Source organism: Arvicola amphibius, chromosome 10 (assembly GCF_903992535.2).
Source record: "Arvicola amphibius chromosome 10, mArvAmp1.2, whole genome shotgun sequence".
Classification (NCBI taxonomy): domain Eukaryota; kingdom Metazoa; phylum Chordata; class Mammalia; order Rodentia; family Cricetidae; genus Arvicola; species Arvicola amphibius.
This window is the reverse complement of record NC_052056.1, coordinates 113,911,793-113,930,441: the sequence shown is the minus strand read 5'-3', so window position 1 is coordinate 113,930,441 and position 18,649 is coordinate 113,911,793. Positions and strand designations below refer to the sequence as shown.

General features: G+C 38.1%; 1 protein-coding gene across 6 annotated transcripts in view; it reads left to right on the top strand.

Moving 5' to 3' along the window:
- The window catches only part of Spidr (scaffold protein involved in DNA repair), a 209,266-nt gene that overhangs the window by 17,279 nt on the left and 173,338 nt on the right, over nucleotides 1–18,649 (top strand). For 4 of the 6 annotated variants that reach the window (XR_005287227.1, XM_038346408.1, XM_038346407.1 and 1 more), the window contains exons 3-5: nucleotides 506–572; nucleotides 3,163–3,339; nucleotides 10,424–10,587. Coding sequence is in view for 4 of the 6 variants with exons in the window: in XM_038346408.1 (XP_038202336.1) it covers nucleotides 506–572; nucleotides 3,163–3,339; nucleotides 10,424–10,587 (408 nt within the window). In the remaining 2 variants the exon portion in view is untranslated. Of the gene's footprint in view, nucleotides 1–505; nucleotides 573–3,162; nucleotides 3,340–10,423; nucleotides 10,588–18,649 lie in introns of those variants that run through there. The other 2 variants (XM_038346410.1, XM_038346411.1) reach the window with 2 other exon arrangements.

Below are 18,649 nucleotides of genomic sequence, written 5' to 3'. Positions count from 1 at the left end.
TAATAATTGTGTCAGGTTAGTATTTCTCTTCATAGTCTCTGTAGAATCTTTCTCCTTGTTTGAAAATGAAGAGTGCACACTGAATGCCGACAGGCATGAAGTTACTGAGCATACTAAAAATTTATAAGAATTATATTTATGGGGTGTCAGTTTGATTTTAGTTAATTTTTATATATCTTGTAAATTACAGAGGAATGCTGAAATAAACTAAAGATAATATAGTTATAGGTAGTAATGAATGGTTAGTCATATATATGAGAAGTCATTAACATTGACTATTATGTGAAATGTTTCAAAGCTCAGTTTAGAGTTTAGAAAAATAGGAAAATAATTTGTGTGTCTGTAAGGACTATATGTTCTGGGAAATCTCGGTGAATATTAAGAAAAGCAGAAGAATATGTCAAGGTCGGTATAATTTAATACTGAATATTTTATAAAATGGTATAGGTTAGCCTTTTCACATGAGTCAAATGTTAAATTATTTTTATTATTATTTTCCCTGCAGTCATTAGCAAGTGAAAAGACAACTATTACTGAAAAACCCCTGGAATTATTTCCAAGCTCAAAGAAAGGTAACAATGTTGTGTTTATTTTTGTTTCTTAAAATTTTTTACCCCTGATCTTGGAGACCATAACTTTGGAGTCCTTAGATTTGTAAGCAATCGTTCTACCACTGAACTAAAGTCCCAACCCCTAATATGTTGATTTATTGATAGATGAGACTTAAAGCGATTTTTTCTGTGATTTTTTTCCATCCTTTTAAGATGTCACACAGTTGAATAGTTCGTATATTCAGGGTTAGAGATGGAAAGGTATTTCTGAGAACTTGGCTTTCATCCCTGTCGTAATCTACGCTGTTCTTCCTGGTCCTGTTGGTGACTGCTAACATTTTGGTGTTCTTACTAGGTTTACTGTAATCATAGAATCTAGTGCCTTTCATGGCACTAAGAGCATTGAAAAACAGATATTTATATTATGATTCATAACTAGCAAAATTAAATACTTTTATGGTTGGGAGTCACCCCAACATGAAGAGCTGTATTAAAGGGTCATAGCATTAGAATGGTTGGAAGCCATTCAATGTTGCTCTAATAGGATAAGCTCAGGTTTAGAACTTCCGAGAAATAATGAATAAATGAATAACCAAATGGTCTGCTTTGAATTCTGGTACCACGAAAATATTCATATGGAAAATAAACATATGATTTACACTATAGGATCCACTATTACAAACTCGATTTTTGCTTGGTGTATTAGTTATGGTTGCTTTGTAATTTCAAATACAAGGAAACTGTTCACAAAAATTAGGGACTCATGTTATCTCCTGCAATAAGACATCCTCAGAGTCTAGCTATTTTGAGCTCTGTAATGTTAATATGGGATTGATTCTCCTGGGTGAAAGTTTACGGTAGGTTGGTATTTTAGGCCAAATTTTTGAGGAGACTGTTGTTTTTTTATCCAGTGAACTTTGCTTTCTTTAGGAAAGCTAGATCTTTTTTAGCACTTTGGCTAGAGCCTGTCATACAGATTACCAGTTATCTCCACTAAAGATGGTGTGGTGAGCGCTAGAGTTGGTTGCCGTGGAGAGGAGTGGACTTTGGCGGTCTCACCATCCCCTCTCTGTAGATGGACTAGAAGAGTGACGTCAGAGGTCTCCGTCTTCACCTGTCTTGGGAAAACAAGCTAAATGCTCCAATCTCAGATTCCGCATCTTGGAAATGGGCGATTGTGGGTTTTCTTGGTTATTGTATTAGGTGAGCTAGGAATATAGATAAAATTCCCAGTTTCTGAGTACCTTTGAAGGTACTCAGTTGATGCCAACAGTTGCTGTTGTGTCTTCTGGCATAAAGAGCTGCCTGTGGACTTGCCCAAAATTCTGTATAGTGGAGTAACTTTCTGTGATCTAGAGATAACCATTTTAAGCCATATTATCATTTCATTTTTTTTCATAGATTGCTTCTTCTCCCCAGTCTTTACAGGGTCTCTTGTAATTCAGGCTGATGCTGAACTTGATTGTAGCTGAGGCTTAAGTACTAGCAAAGCAGGCAAGCACCACCGTGCCCCATTAGAGAATGCCAAGGATTTGAACTCAGGGTTTCATGCACTCTAGCAAACCTTCTAACAACTGGGCTACTTCCATAGCCTGTGTTCTTTTTCTATGCAAATGAAAAATAAAATATCCAAAAATGTTCCTTTAAAATTTATAAAACACTGGCAGATATCTTTTTGAAATATCTGGTAGTGGTACAGAATTATGTATTTCTTTTAGTGCCAATGTTCTTATATTTGTATCCATTTATGTTTAATTTTTAAGATATAATATATGGAAAAAGTTATATTTCTTTAAATAAATATAGCTTATATATTTTTCTGGTGTTGTTTATTCAGTTTTGGAAGAAAACTAAGTATTAAATAAATTGCTACTTGTATTTAATTACAGAAGTTCTATTAAGATAATTTTCTCAGGCCAGAACATATTTGACTCACAATATTGTTTTTTATTATATTGATTATATGCAGTATATTCTGAAAGGCTCAAAGAGTTTGTACCGATGTACTCTATTTATAACATGGCTTTAGCTAAGCCAAGATAGAGATATAAAAGGCTTAGGAAAGAGGTCGGGGGGGAGGGGAAAGGTATGTAAAGCATTTCCTAGAACCGGTTCATTTTTAAAATAGCAGCTCCTAAAATTAGTTTAAAGTAGCCTATTAGTAAGAATCTTAAGATAACATTTCAAACAAAAACAACAGCCCTCCAAAATAAAAATCAAGCAAGCAAACAAACGAACAAGAAAACCAACCACATTTATTTAGTAGGTTGAGGAGCAAATATTTTTATGAGAGCTGGAAAATATAAGTAAGGAACATAATTTATAAACAATGTCTAGGGTCTGGGGCCCGTGTCCGTGACTATTTCTTTATCTCATTCTTTTTCATTTGTCTCTTAAAACTTACTTGAACCCCAGCTTTTGTCCTGGGCTTTAATTCAGAGCTGCCGTGCGGGACTACTCATAGAACACTGTGAAGAAGATGTAACACAACATTGTTTTCGTTGTCTTTAGAGTTTTGTGCTTGCGTCTTTGTCTAAATAATATGCATAAACTCTCATTCTGATGAATGACAATTGTCAGCTGCCATTTGTCTTCTCATCTTCTGTTGCAGAAACAGCAGGCGAGAGTCCTGGTGAGCTGGCAGATATAACATGGAGTTCGAGTGGAAGTGACTTCTCAGATGAAGATAAGGCACTCCCTCAACTACAGAGAGACGGTGGGCACGGCTGTGAAGCAGACAGGTTTTGTAGCAGGACTGCTTCATGTCCAGAAGATGGAGCCGCTGAAGGTAAGTTCCTGGCTTCTGTTAAATATTGGGGTCAGCAGTAGTGGAAACTTAAACTCGTATTATACATTTATTATGAATTATGACTTCTGAGTTATATCCTCTGTACATTTTCTTACATGTTTCTCATAACAACTGTAAGAAATAGATATTATAGTGGCTTCTTATTTCGTTTTTACCTTTTATATTTTGAGATAAAGTATGTGTAGCCTGGGCTTGCCTTGAACCTGAAATCCTCTGTCTTTGCCTCTCAAGTGCTGTTACTACAAACCTCTACCACTATGTGGCCTGTCCTTACTGTGTTTGCTGTTTTGTTCTGTTTCATTGCAGTTAATATGTTAGGTTTGTTTTGCTCAGATTTAGTTGGAATTTTACTTTTACTCTGTAATGTCAAACCAGTGTTCCTAATTTCTCAGCAGTGCTGCTCCCATGCTTCCTCCTGTCTTACTTGTTATTAATGAATAAGTATTACAAGAATCAGTATGTGGTAGATAACATTTTGTAGTGTATTGTGTTTATATTAAAACGAGGCTTCTCAAAATTAGCAGTATTGTTTTCGAAATAAGCTTGCTGCTTTTAACTCAGATGTTCACTTTAGTTATTCCTCCAAAGTTAGGTTTGCTTAGACATCTTCTCTAGAAAGTGCTTACAATCTATTGACCTCTTTGAATGCCATTTTAGTAGTTATCTGATAAGATGGCATTTTATATTATATATTAGCTGACAATTCTTACGTTAGTTATTCCATTTTGTTGACTAAAACTCACTGTGATGACTCTTGCCTAATCTTTTACATGATTTAGAACAGGGTTTCAATATTAAAAACTGCTTTATATTAATAGTATCTTAATAAAGCTGCTATTTAAAGCATGGCTGCTTCCCTCTTTTACTGAAAGTGGTATTTGGTAGGTTCTAACGTTGTAAAGTTTGTAAATGGAAGCATGCTCTGATGAATTAACCTTCCTGCACTTAAGGAACTGAGAAGTAAGATAGCTGTGAGTTCAAAGCTAGCTTGGCTTATGTCTGGAGCTCCAGCCCATGCTTGGTTCCTTACTGTGATCTTGTTCCAGAAAACAAAGAATTAGGGATTGGGGAAATGACTGTGTCACTAAAATGTTGTTACATGGGTGTGAGAACCTGACCTCAAACCCTAGCAGCCATGTAAAAAGAGAAAAGCTAGGTATAGTGTGCACCAGCACTGGAACCGAAGACAGGGAAGATTCCTAGTGCGTACTAACAGCCAGGCAGTTAAATCATCCACGTAAGAGACCCTGTCTGAACATAGAAGGGAGACAGTGATGTAGGAAGACCCCTGACACTGACTTCTGGCCTCTACATACACATGTACACAGTGTATGTGCATCCTTACACACTGCAAATAAATTAAAAGCCAGAATACTTAAGAAGTGAGATTATTGAACTTGTTGTCCTTTCTTATAAAGTTGATCCTTAGGTAGTAAAGAGTAAATGATCCTTTGGAGTATTTTTTTTAAATATTTATTTATTTTATTACGTATACAATATTCTGTCTGTGTGTATGCCTGCACGCCAGAAGAGTGCACCAAGACCCCATTACAGATGGTTGTGAGCCACCATGTGGTTGCTGGGAATTGAACTCAGGACCTTTGGAAGAGCAGGCAATGCTCTTAACCTCTGAGCCATCTCTCCAGCCCCCTTTGGAGTATTTGAAGCCATGCTCGTGGTTGCTGGACTGTCTTCCTCTTTCAGTGTTCCCTTCTCCCCATTCTTTTAATAGTTTTAAGAGCTTTAATGGATGACAAATACTATAGCTACCAAGGTTTAAGTTATTTAAGACATGAATCTGGGGGTTAAGTATGTTATTTCCTTTTATACATACTCTATTTTATGAGCTATGAAATATCCTCATTTTATTAGAACAAGATTCGGAGTTATAAATGTGCCTCTGTAAAAGGTCATGTGAAGAGAGGCACATTTATAAGTGCTTCAATTGATAATTCAGACCCAGGATGCCTCTGTTTAATTGTATACTGGTTGCCAAGCCTTTCTTCATTTCCTTTACAAATAATATCCCAGACTCCAGGATGAGAGTATCTTGATTACAGGGTCCAGAATTGGGTTTAAGAAGGAAGAATTCTAAGTTAAATTTGTCAAAATATTTTTTTTCTTTCTTAAAAATTTCTCTTCTTGGACTTGAGGAGGTAGTTCAGTTGGTAAACAGGATTTGAGTTCAACACCCAGAACCTGTGGTTTTAAAGTCACAAGCCCTGATATGGTGACACCCTTTTAATCCCAGCACCTCTGAGAGTCTCTGAGTTCAAGGCCACCTAGTCTACACAGTAGGTTACTGGTCAGCCAGGGCTGTACTATGAAATCCTATAAATAAAACAGAAACAGCTTGGTGGTGCTTGAATCTCAACATTAGGGAGGCAGCCAGACAGATTTCAGGGGCTCAGGGACTCAGTAGTGGGAGGGCCTTGCTTTCTTAGTAAATTACAGGTCACTGAGAGACCCCATTTCAAAGAACATGTAGGGCAATGACTGAGGAACCAGGCATGACTCTGGTCTGCACGTGCACATACACACATGTACACACGCGCCCTCCACATGGATATATACCCAGATAACCGGTCTTTTAGAACTTTTGCAAGGTTCTTTAGCTCTTAATCTGTAAAGTACATGGCATTACTGTGCTCAGGCATAAAAATCCCCATTTTGTTTCTTGTTTATCACTTAATTTCACTCACCTCGTTACGATATGCTAATTTTCTGTGGTTTACTCAAAGTAGATATTGTTGTTTCTCTTGCATTTCTTTCTTTTGACTGTTGACATCTGGGTTGCTAGGACAGCCCCTTCAAAGACAGTCATTCTGTTGGGTGAAAGTGAGAGTTTGTACTGGGTGCTCCCAGGGGCGTGGTGCTGATGGCAGCTCTGTAAGTGTGTGTTGTGTGTTCCTTCTCTGGCTCGCTACGGCTTCCTGCTGTGAGGACACAGTGGCCTAGAGAATTTGTTGTGCACTACCCTGCCTGGCTTCATGTCTGAATATGAACTGAGACACGAGGAGTAAAGGTCTACTTTTTCAGTGATTTAACCTCAAGTTGTTTTGCAATTAGTGTAGTGGACTTTTACCTTATCTTCTCAGACCTTACCAGACTCAAAAAGTTATTTTACCCCTGCCCCCTCTCTTTTTTCCTCTGTAATAGCCCTGGCTGTCCTCGAACTCACTATGTAGACCAGATAGGACTTGAACTCACGGAGACCTGATTGCCTCTGCCCCCTCCCCCCCAACCAGTGCTGGGATTAAAGGCGTGTTCCACTATGTCTAGCTTTATAAAAGAGTTATTTAAGTTTTTGTCCCATATCTTCTTTGTTATTCTATTTTGTGTCTCTATATGTGTGCTTGCATGTATGTAATGCACCACATGAGTGCCTGGTGTATATGAAGAACAGAAGACAGTGTCTGGAACTTGAGTTACAGAGTTGTCGTAAGCTACTGCATGGCTGCTAGGAACAACCTAATTTCTCTGTATGGACAGCAAGGCTTTTAATTGCTGAGCCGTCTCTCCAGTCCCATCCCCTATATTTTAACTTTACTATTGTTATTTTTTTCTTTAATAAAAGAATCAAAAAAGAAAACAAGCAAACAAGCTCCATATGGAGTGTCTTTGGTGCCCATCATTCTCTTGGGAGTAGATCAATGCTGCCAGGAGTAGTCATGTCTTATGTCAGCAGAATTCTAAGTTATTAAAATATTTAAATGTCATATTCTGAAGGTCTTTGAAGTGTTTGAAGATTATCTTCTATATGGAATATATCTTTGTGCATCTAGAACATCTAACTAATGTAACTTTAAGCATGACAGATATGGGTGACTATTAACCTATAATTCTTAATAACCTATTTAAAGACTTCACATTATAAAAATAAAAAAATCTGTAAACAGATATACAGTATAAGGACAAGGACCTTGAAACTGGCAATATACAAAAATATTTTAATCGGAGGTAGTGCAATATAACAAAAATATCCTTATTTGCATCAATATATAAAATATCCTAAATAGAAGTAGAAAAATATATACAATATGACAAAAATAATCTTACAAAATACTTTAAACAGAAGTAAAAACATATACAATATGACAAATATCATTTGAATTTGTAACACTGTACAAGTAATAGGAAAATAATTTTACATTTGTATTGATATATAAGAATCCATACCATTGCAAATTATCTAAAACTGATAGTTGTTATTTTAATTTACAAGTAGATACAATAATATACCTTATTGTCCTATCCTATCTCCCTTCTCTATTCCAAACATGATTACTGAGTCTAATCCTTACTGCTCCACCCCCAACCCTATAACAACTTATAACCAATCCTTACAGATGACAATTATTCATACCCTGAGAAAAACCAAAGACCCATCCATCCCACCTATCGAGAAAGGGAGTGGCATGTTTGTAGAATTGCTTCCTGCTGTCTGGGGGGTGATGGTATCTCTATGGGATCCTGTAAACAACTAAAGCAATGGTTAAGTCTCATGCAGACTAACTGTGACATTTGTAGTCAGTCTCCAAGTAATGGTTAAGGCTTATCTGAAGTTCTGGCCAGTGTGATCTAAAAAGGTGGACCATCTCAGCTAACCGTCTTAGAGTTGTCCTGAGCAGTGTGTAGTCCAAAGACGATCTTTGGTGATTATAAACTCAATCACATTATAATTTACCAGGTAGAGTTGTAGCTGTGGGGCTCCATAGTCTTTTTTGGAGACTTAAGAGATCACTGTTAGGAAAATTTATTGTTCACTATGCAAAACTTAACATTATTAATATCAAAACAGAAAGTTTAAATTTTAAGATAGCTATATATCCGAGGAAAGGTTCTAAAGAGTTAAAAATAAATATAACAGGAAAGAGATTTGTGACAATAGTCCCTAGATTTTGGTTTTCTTCTGTTCCACACTAGGTGGCTCTTCTGATATGAGACAAAGGCTCTGAATTTTTCTTTTACCAACGTGCTTAGATTTAGAGAAGGAGAGAGCCGTGCTCCAACAGCAAAGCCAGCTTTTTTTTAATTGAGTCAGGACTTCATTCTTTTTGAAAAAATAAAGAGATATTAATTTTTAGGTAGTGAGGTTTTTACCCTGTAGAGAATATTAGTACCACCAGATCAGATTTCTGTTTGCTTGGTAATTTTTTCCAGATAGTTCTCCTTTCTTCTTTAGATGCCTAGATGTCCAACATCTTTTGACTTTTTGAAGATAGGTATTTTTATTTTCCTGTAAAGATAAAGTAAAACAAAAGCCCAAAAAACAAAACAAACCAGAACCCTGCCCCTGACCCTTAGAGGGTGAGTTTTCTTTTCGACATATTAAATTGCCACATCAGTTGATGAATTATCACTTCTCCTTAATAAGAGGTCTCTCCTGTTTAAATCAAATCTTTGCTAATTTTGATGATATCCATAGATTTTCTTCTCCTGTGGAAACAAAATCGAAACCCCTTCCCCAGCGTAACACATTTCCTGGTGTCCGTTCAGAGGTCAACACATCTTTAAAGTACACTGGCTGATTTAATTCAGTAGTCTTTTCTATTGTGCAGTCTCTCTACAGCTATTGTTCCCTCTGAATAGCGTTTAGGAAATTTAAGGTTAATAAGGCATTATGCAGTCTCTCTCTGGGAGTCTTTATTACCTCTTTTATGTATCAAGCATTTCTTTTAAAGTATTATTAGGTCTTTCTACAACCGCTTGTCCTGTAGGATTGTGTGGTATACCTGTAATGTGCTTTATATTATAATATGCAAAAAAACTGTTTCATTTTACTAGAGTCATATGCTGTGCTTTGTCGGTCTTAATATGTATACGTATTTCCATGATGGTCATGACTTCTGATAGGTGTGTAATTACAGAATCAGCCTGTTCAGAACTCAAAGCAGTTGGCCATTGGAATCCTGAAGACATTCCTATTTGTATGGTGTACACATTTTAATTTTCCAAATTCTGCAAAATTAAACATATCCATTTGGCAAACTTCATTTCTTTGCATATCCTTTGGGTTACTTCCTGCAGGTTATGGAGTCTGATTAAACAAGGAACAAATAGGCTTTTTTTTTTTTTTTAAAATACAGTTTCCTTGGCTTGTTGTCTAGTGATGGAAAAATCCTTTTTCAAACCTTTGCTATTAATATGTTTTTTTTTTAAATAAAATTCTGAGGCTTCCCACAATTTCCTATTAGTAACTGATAGATTTCCTCATTACCTTGCAATAGAGGACCTGGTAGACCTGTATGGGATCTGATATGTGTTATTTGTATATATGGAATGATTCCTGTTCCTGACTATTGCTTGTAATTGTATAAATAACAAAGTTAATTTTGAACCATCAGGAATAAATTCAGTGGTTTCAATATGTAAAACAACTCTTTCTGCATATTAAGACTCAGTAACTGGATTGAGAGGTTCTGTAAACTCCATTAGTACCATGAAAATGGCATACAGTTCTGACTTTTACACAGAAATATAAGGGCTTTGAACCACTTTGCTTAAGTTTCCTAATTTGTAACCCGCCTTTCTTGGTTTATTTGCATTAGTATAGAATGTAGGGGCTCCAAAGATTGGCATTCCCTATATAATGTTCTTTTTATGAATTTAAGTCTCTTACTTTTGGGATAACTCTTATTAATCCCTCCCAAAATATTACTGCAAGCTCTTTGCAAATTTTCATTTTCTTACAATTGCTGAATTATGTAGAATAAAGCAGCTTTCTGTTATTGGTGAGGAATCTCTTCATTATCTTAATTTTAAAAAGTCAAGTCAAGATATGTAAAAAAGAAGAAATAGTATGTATTTTATTTTCTTGAGCATCCTGGAGAAAATATGAGAATTCAAAAAACAAATGAGTAAAAGTAATTCACTTGTATTTCATGTGGGGGTGAGAATTGGGAGGCACAGTGACCAGAGATGAGAGCAGAAGTTCAGTGCTCACTGGGTGTGTTTGTAAAAGTCATCCAGTGCTGTAGGTGTATCAACCAGTGAGAGTAAGTTCTGTAAAGTAAGTACTAAGGGGATATACAGTTAACAAAGTTAAAATGTTTTTATTTAGATGGATTGCAGCTGATTGAGTGGGAGATTAACAGTGACGTGGAAGGTCCTGGGGGGCCCAGTGAGTGTGAAGATGGTGAGGACTCCGTGGGCATCTCGGATTGTGCTTCCTGTGCAAGTGGTCGTTCCTTGACAGATGATGACAGGCTCTGTGAGCTCCCTGAGGTGAGAATAAATTGTGTAATGTTCTGAGTAGTGTGATGAAATTTTACACAGCCCTGAGCTCAAGTTCTGAACCATCCCTTCGTCCAGTGGATCTACAGGAAAAGTCACCATCTCAGTTACCAAACTGCTTTAATATTGCAGTACTTTTGTTCAAGTAACCTATGCATAACAGGCCAAGTCTTAGGCCAGTGGTACTCACTTCACCATTAGGGCAAGGTGTCTGCCATCTTACTACACCACAGTAAGGGTAAATACAGCCCAAAAGGATGCTTTGAGACACTAATTCAACAGCTTTTTAGTGTACTCTTAAAACTTTCCTATTTTTACTATTGCTATTAACCTTAATGTGGCAACTTTCTAAACTAAGCTTTATAGCAGACGTACATAAAGGAGAAAAAAGCAGTATATACAGGGCTTGGTCTATGCAGTGTGTAACATCCACTGGAATTCTTAGAGCACACCCTCTCCCCATAAGGGGAGCTACTGCACTATTTTTCCTCATGCAGAAAGTCAACCTGCAGTAAGATGGCCTTTCCTACAGTACTGTCCCCCTCCCCTTAAGGAAGGGTTCTGCTATAACCCAGACTGACCTCAAACTCATACTCCTCCAGCCTCAGCCTCTTAAATGTTGGGATTGATTATAGGCCTGCACCATCATGCTATGGTATTCCATACAGTATGTTGCATACCTGGTACAAAAGTAAATTTACTCAAGAAAGTAATTAATGAAGACTACTGACAAATTAGTTCACTAAATAACAAAGACTATGGAAAAAAAGAATAAATTGTGTAAAAATCTTGTATTCTTTTTGTGACATTTATGATTGTAGTTTTTTGTTCATCCGATCTTAATCTCACCTTTTCAGGGGCAGTCACTTTAACTCTTGCTAGCGTATTTTGTCCTTCACGCTCATCCCATCCCTAAAGTGACAGACTTCTTTCTCCTGCACGGAACTCATATCATCCATCTCTGTTTCTCTGTTCTTTGTGCTGCCCTTGTAGTCTCCCAGTACAGATAGATACATTGAGGTTTGTGACTAGTATTTGACATTTTCGCAGTTGTGAATCCATAATATTGATGGCAGTTGTTTCTTTAATAGCTGGGTTTTTTGTTTGTTTGCTTGTTTTCCTTGAACATACTATTATTTTTTAACTTAACCTCATTTAATGCTAATAATTAATTTGTCACTGTTGTTTGTCTCTGTTGTAAAGATGTTTAGACATAGTAGGGATTTTTATCCCTTCTATTTTCTTAGAGAACTCCGGCTCACACCCATAGCCACCTCAGTTTGGATATACTGTTCTCTCTGGTTGTGAGTGTTGTCACTTGGGGTCCCCTCACCCTCTGTGTTAGTTACACTTCGTAGCTGTGACAGACTCCAGGTAACAACTTCAGGGAGGAAGGATTTATTTGGATTCCCTGTCTCGGTGCTCACATGGCCTCTTGGTTGGCTGAAGTATCTGGTGGGTGTGACATAGCAACAGGAAGGAGTGTGGGGGGGTCACATATCAGATATCCTGCGTATCCACTATTTTCATTATGATTCATAACAGTAACAAATTATAGTTGTGAAGTAGCAATGAAAATAATGTTATGGTTGGTTGTCACCACCACATGAGGAGCAGTGCTAAAGGGTCACAACATTAGGAATGTTGAGAACCACTGGACTTGTGTTGTGCTTAAACATGTTTTATTGAGGGATTCTTTGCTTTCTGTAGGACACCACAGTGGGTCTGTTTTAAGACCTTCCCACCTGGTCATTTAGTCATTCCCTGGTGTGCAGCAGAACTGATGTCTCTGACATCTTTGGGTTTATCTCCAGATCTTACTCTTGCTTCTTTCTCTTTTTTCCTCCATTATTATTATTATTTTTTTTTTTCCGAGACAGGGTTTCTCTGTGGCTTTGGAGCCTGTCCTGGAACTAGCTCTTGTAGACCAGGCTGGTCTCGAACTCACAGAGATCCGCCTGCCTCTGCCTCCCGAGTGCTGGGATTAAAGGCGTGCGCCACCACCACCCTGCTTTTCCTCCATTATTTTTATTTTAAAGTTTTTCTACAGTATATTTTGGTCATACTTGTTTCCTCCCCCCACTCCTCACAGACCTTTCTCACCTTCCTGGACACCCAACTTCATGCTCTTTCTTTCTAAAAATAAGAAAAAACGGAATTTAAACAAACAAAACTCAGTAAGACAAAAAGTAACAAAATATAAAATTCTCTCTCTCTTTCATGTGCATATGCAATATAAAATTCTCTCTCTCTTTCATGTGCATATGCACGCACACGCGCACACGCACACAATTTGTGTTGGCCAAATATTTCTTCACAGGACGTTCCTGTACATCAGAAGCAGGTCCCAAGGAAAGGGTTGCCACCAAGTGTCGTATATACTGTGGTGTAGCTTGGACATTAAGCTGATTGGTCAGTTTCCTACCCTCAATGTGTCTATGCGAGTCTCCGTCCCAGAGTCTGATTTGGACATACACACTAGTGTATCTAATCATGTACAGCGTCTCCCCACATTTGCTCATTCAAGTTCCTAAGTGAAAAAGGAAAGATTATAAACAAGAAAACAATCAGAAACTAGTTCCTCTAAGTATTTTTGGTGTTTCTGTACTCTGGCCAGGACAGAACTACAGATAAAAGTAGGGACATTCTGGCTTCTAACCAAGAATGAGCTGGTTGTTGAGAACAAGAAGCAGAGTTGCTGGGTTTTAGAGTCATGTGCCAAAACTGCCTGCCTGACTTCTTTTTCCTCTCCTCATTCTTAGTTTAGGGTGAGGTTAATCTCTAGAATCAGTACACAAAATACTTTTGTCTTCAGGTTTTTGATATTTCAAAGTACTCTGTGTTGTTCTGAGATTTTTTTCTTTGACCCATTGGCTAGTTTTGAATGTGTTGTTTACATGTTTTAAAATTCCCCAGTTTTTGCCTATGTTTAGTGTTTATTTTTATTCTGATCTTGTAGAATAGCATACTTAGATATGACCCCTTTCTATTCAGTTGTGTTTTATAGCCTAATATATGATTTGTCCAGAAGAATGTTCCATATGCATTGAAAAGAATTTGTATTCTGTTTTTGAGCAGATCATTTTTGAAGGTTTGGTAGTTTTTTGTTGTTGTTGTTGTTTTTTTTTTTTTTTTTTTTTTTTTTTGGTCTCGTTGTTTTTCAAGGCATTGGGAATATAATGTTGTCAGCTAGCATGGCCAAATTCCTAGGTTTAATTCACTGCATCATAAATAACTACACATGTATGTAAACAATTAGAACAGAAATTTCTTTGTACAGTTCAATTTTAAATTTTCTTCATAGTTTTCTAGTCTATCATTAAAAGAAAATTGATGTCTCCAACTATTGTTACATTGTCTATTGACCTTTCTCACTTGTCAATTTTGCCTGCTATGTTTTGAGTCATTATTATTACATTTCTCTCTAGTATAAACGTGTTTGGCTTTATGTTGTGGTGCATACCTTGAATGCTACTAATTGGGAGGCAGAGGCAGGTGGATCTCTTCTTGTTTCAAAGCTAGCCTGTTCTATATAGGGAGTTCTAGACTATCCAAGGCTACATAGTGAGAACCTGTCTCAAAAAATTATAGAAAAGATCTGTTTTAATTTATTTGTCTCTTATCTTATTGATAGAATGTTGTTTATGCATATTATTTTGGTTTTATTTCAGAGTGTTACTCATGCTTATTATTTTGTTTTCATTTCAACATGTTTCAGACCCCCCTCTCCCACTATTTGGTCATTCCTGATTTATTGTTTAGTATATTTTTCTTTGTAAGTCAATCTTGTTATTGCTTATTCCAGTTTTTTTAATTAGAGTTGTTTTAAATCTTTTTCTCTTTAATTAGTTCTTTGAAAACTTAAGTCATCTCTCCCCAAACTACACTCAGATCCTCTCCCACTTTGTGTTGTCCTCTTTATTTCCCTTAAGCCCATTACACTCACTGTGTGACCCGTATAACCTTGGATGTGTGTATTTCCACTGGAGCATGGGCAACCACGAGGGACCACACCCTAAAAGAAAACTGACTCTTCCTCTCTCTTCTTCTCCTCCCCTTCTTCCCCACTTCTCCTTCCCCTCCTTTCCCCCTTTTTCTTCCCCTTCTCCTCCTTTTCCTTTTCATTCCCCTCCTCTTCTTTTCCTTCTCCTTCTTTCCCTCCTTCTTCCCCCTTCTTCTTCCCCTCCTTCCCCTTCTGTTGAGGACCAGACTCACCCAGGGTAGGAGTGTGGGAATTGAAGAAATATAAGTAAAGAAAATAAAGATGAATTAAAAATAACAAGATAGCAAACATAGAAAGTATCAGAAGGGCATTCCAATGACTGAAATCCTGAAATTCCCCTGTGTTTATTTTTCTATAGCTTTTATACCCAACATAAACATGATACAAAGGATAACTCACACAGTCAATGGCTTTATCACTGAAACATAAAGTCATCAGCATTCTGTTGTTTAGGTAGCAAAGGTGCTCTAGGTCACCTATTCTGAAGACTGCACTGTCCTAGGTGACCTCATAGTTACTAAAGACAGAGTAGAAGTACATTTCCATATTCTGACTCCCTGTCATGATGGCATGGATTTACTAGATTGAGCTATCTTAATTTCAAAAGAACTAAGCAATCACCTCCTGAGTTAGGTTTTGCAACTATGCTTGTCAGACCTCCAAACTTTCTGACCATCAGACAAGGTAGAAATGGGTCTGCATTTTTTTGGCCTCTACACCATCCTTCTTCTTCCCCTCCTCCTTCTTCCTTTCCTTTATCCTCTCCTTCTTCCCTTCCTTCCCCCTTCTCCTCCTTCTTCCCTTCGTTCCCCCTGTCTTCCCCTCCTCCTCCTCCTCCTCCTCCTCCTCCTCCTCCTTGTTTCCCTCCTTCTTCCTCTCTCCCCACCATACATAGGTTATATTAACTGGTCTTTAAGACTTTAGTAGTATTTGAAGAAACTTACTTTCCCATTAAACCTTCTTTCACTAAAAGTATTCATTGATATCCTTCCAAATGTTATGGATATGGATCATGGTCTTGAGTGCACCTGTTGGGATTCCCAGGTTCTTGAGTCCTGGGACAAGGGATTGGACGTAATGGTATTAATAGAAATAGAGATAACCACCTGTAACTCTAGCTCCAGGAAATCCAGTACCCACTTCTGGCAGGAAATCCAGTACCCACTTCTGGCCTCCACAGGTACTTAAATAGATGTGGTATACACACTATAAACACACACAACTAGAATGCACACATATATAAAAAATAAAAGAATAAAAAATTTTCTACTTTTATTAGGTGGTACTCATGAAATAAGGGTATATGATCAAACTAGTGTATTTGTAGTGAATTGTCCTGGAAACATAATTTTTATGCAATGAATGCCCTGTCAGAGGACTTCATTAATACTGAGGCTTTGATATTATAGCCTAGAGTACTTGGCCAAACAGGTATTGATATAATCAGAATATGTAACCATGAGAAAAACTACATGAAGAATAATTTCATGCTTTAATAGAAAAAAACACAAATGGATAATAAACACATATTACTACAGAGCTTCAACTTTTGAAAATCTCTTCCCAGCCTTTTCTATAGTAATACACATTAATCCATGTCCCATGAACTGAGTAAGTGGCTGTGACTCGTAGCACTGATATTTCCAGAAGGAATTTTAATGAAGCCCATTATTGAAAAGGTAGTTTATTTGTGATGGGTGGGAAGGGGACTTGTATAGTTCTTGTTACTGTAAAGTAAGACAAATGTGAATAAAGGTTTTAGAAAAATTTGGATAGTAAACTTCAGTCTTACAACTTTACAGTCGTGACAGCTTTCATCTGTAGGTATCTACCTAAGATGCTCATAGTATGTTGGGTACTACACAATCTTTTACATAGTATTTTCTTTTTCAGTTTCCAGAGTGACTCCGTTGAAATGAGTTTTACTGTGTTTATTTTGCATATGAGACTACCTGGTTGTATCACAAATAATAAAAATGTGTCTAGAATTACTTTGCTGGTTGTAATGGATTAGTAAAAATATGCTGCGCATCTCCAAGTGCAGGTCAAGAGGCAGGAGTGGGTAGTGGGTCCCAAGAGCAGCCAGTCCTAGGCAGAGACTGGTGCAGGTCCCTGAGCAGCGGCAGTTGGCCATCTGAGTCATGACACCAATGTAATAGATTAATTAAAAATGCTGCAGATCCTGAGTGGTTGCAGAGGGCAGTGGACCATAAGACCACCTCAGGTTCCCAAGTGGGAGCAGGCAGCAGTCGCAGGCAGGGACGGTGCATGAGACCATGCTGTAGGTCACCAAAGGTGGCTGGTCCCAAGCAGTGGGCGAGAGACAGGCTGATAGGAACACCATGCAGAGTGAGGTTGGATATTTATTTAGTGGATTATGGAGGGGGGAGGGAGAAGGGGAGAAGAGCAGTGAGACAGAAGGGGGAAGGGAGAAGTGGGGAGAGGCAGAAGCTGCCTCTTCTAGAGGGCCTCAGGCTGCAGACAGGAAGGAAGATCTGCCTGCCTCAGCAGGAGGAGGATGGAGTGGGCGTGGCTTGTTTCTTAAAGAGACAGGACAGATCATTACACTGGTAAGGGGCATAATGAGGCTAGTCATCCTTGTTTGTCTAGACAGCTTAACTTGAACACTCATTTAAGATTTTCTTAAAAGTCTTACTTAAAGTATTAAAAGGAGGTATGGATTTACAGCTTATGGATTATAAGCTTAGGCTTATAAGGGAGCAGTTAACTAGCTATGCTAGTTTGCTTAGACCTGTAAGGGAGCAGTTAACTAGGTATGCTAGTTTGCTTCTTGTCATCATTTACTAACTGTGTTGAAACCTGGCGTCTGGGTCTTGGCACCCTTGGTATTTGGATCTGGGGGAGGGAAAGTCATTCCACTTTGTCCCAGTCCCCACTCCCAAGGTGCCTGTTAGAACTTGCTGCCCTAACCTGGCCTGCGTGGGAGACTCTGGTGTTGCTCAGGTGGAAGTCTGTCTGTGGTTTACCTGAGGCTTTCCGGAACCTGCCAGTAGAGAGCAGAGTGGCAGGTGTAGGGTGATCCCGGGAGATGGCATATTTGCTTGAATCAGATCTCTCACTTGCCTTGTGCTTTTACTTCTATCATTTTGTTGTGGTAGTGAGTTACATTATCATATGATAAAGTATGGTAGTGTTTACTTTCCTTAGTGTATAATGTAGAGGTTGTTTTTAATTGACTTCTTCAGAGGAAAATACAGTGAGTGACCCATTTATAAGTAAATGCTTTTGCTTGGTTTTCACATATAAGAAAAAAACCTAAAACCTGAAGTTTAGAGTTCTGAAGAAAATTAGATAAGGAAATTGAAAGGAAAGACTTCATCTATGTTAAGTGTGTGATATTTTAAAGCTTCATGAAAGTCAGAAAACAATAGTAAAGAGGACCAAGTAAGATATACTTTTCTGTGATGGCAGCAGGTTTGTTGGGTGTTCAGCCCCTTTAAAAAAAGGAATTTCAAACCGGGCAGTGGTGGCACATGCCTTTAATCCCAGTACTTGGGAGGTAGAGAACTCTGTGAGTTCAAGGCCAGCCTGGTGTCTACAAGAGCTAGTTCTAGGACAGGCTCCAGAGCTAGAAAGAAACCGTGCCTTGAAAAATCAAAGAAAAAAACCCACAAAAAATAAAAATAATTTCTATTGGTTTGCTGTCTAGCTAGTCTGTCCTTCCATCTCTCCTTCCTTCCTTCCTTCCTTCCTTCCTTCCTTCCTTCCTTCCTTCCTTCCTTCCTTCCTTCCTCCTTTTCCTTCCCTTCCTTTCCCTTCCCTTTTTTCTTCCCTTCCTATTCCCTCTCTTTCTCTTCTTTTCCCTTCCTTGCTCTATTCCCTCCCCTATCCTATTCCTTCCCCTCCCCTTTCCTCGCCTTCTATTTCCTTTTCCCTCTCCTCCCCTCCCCTTCCCTCTCCTCCCCTTTCCTTTTCTCTTCCCTTTTCCTTCCTCCTCCCTTCTGTTTTCCTTTCTCTCCCCTTCCCTTCCTCTTCCCTCCTTTGTCTTCCCTTCTCCTCCCCTGTCTTTCCATCCCGTTCACTGTTTGG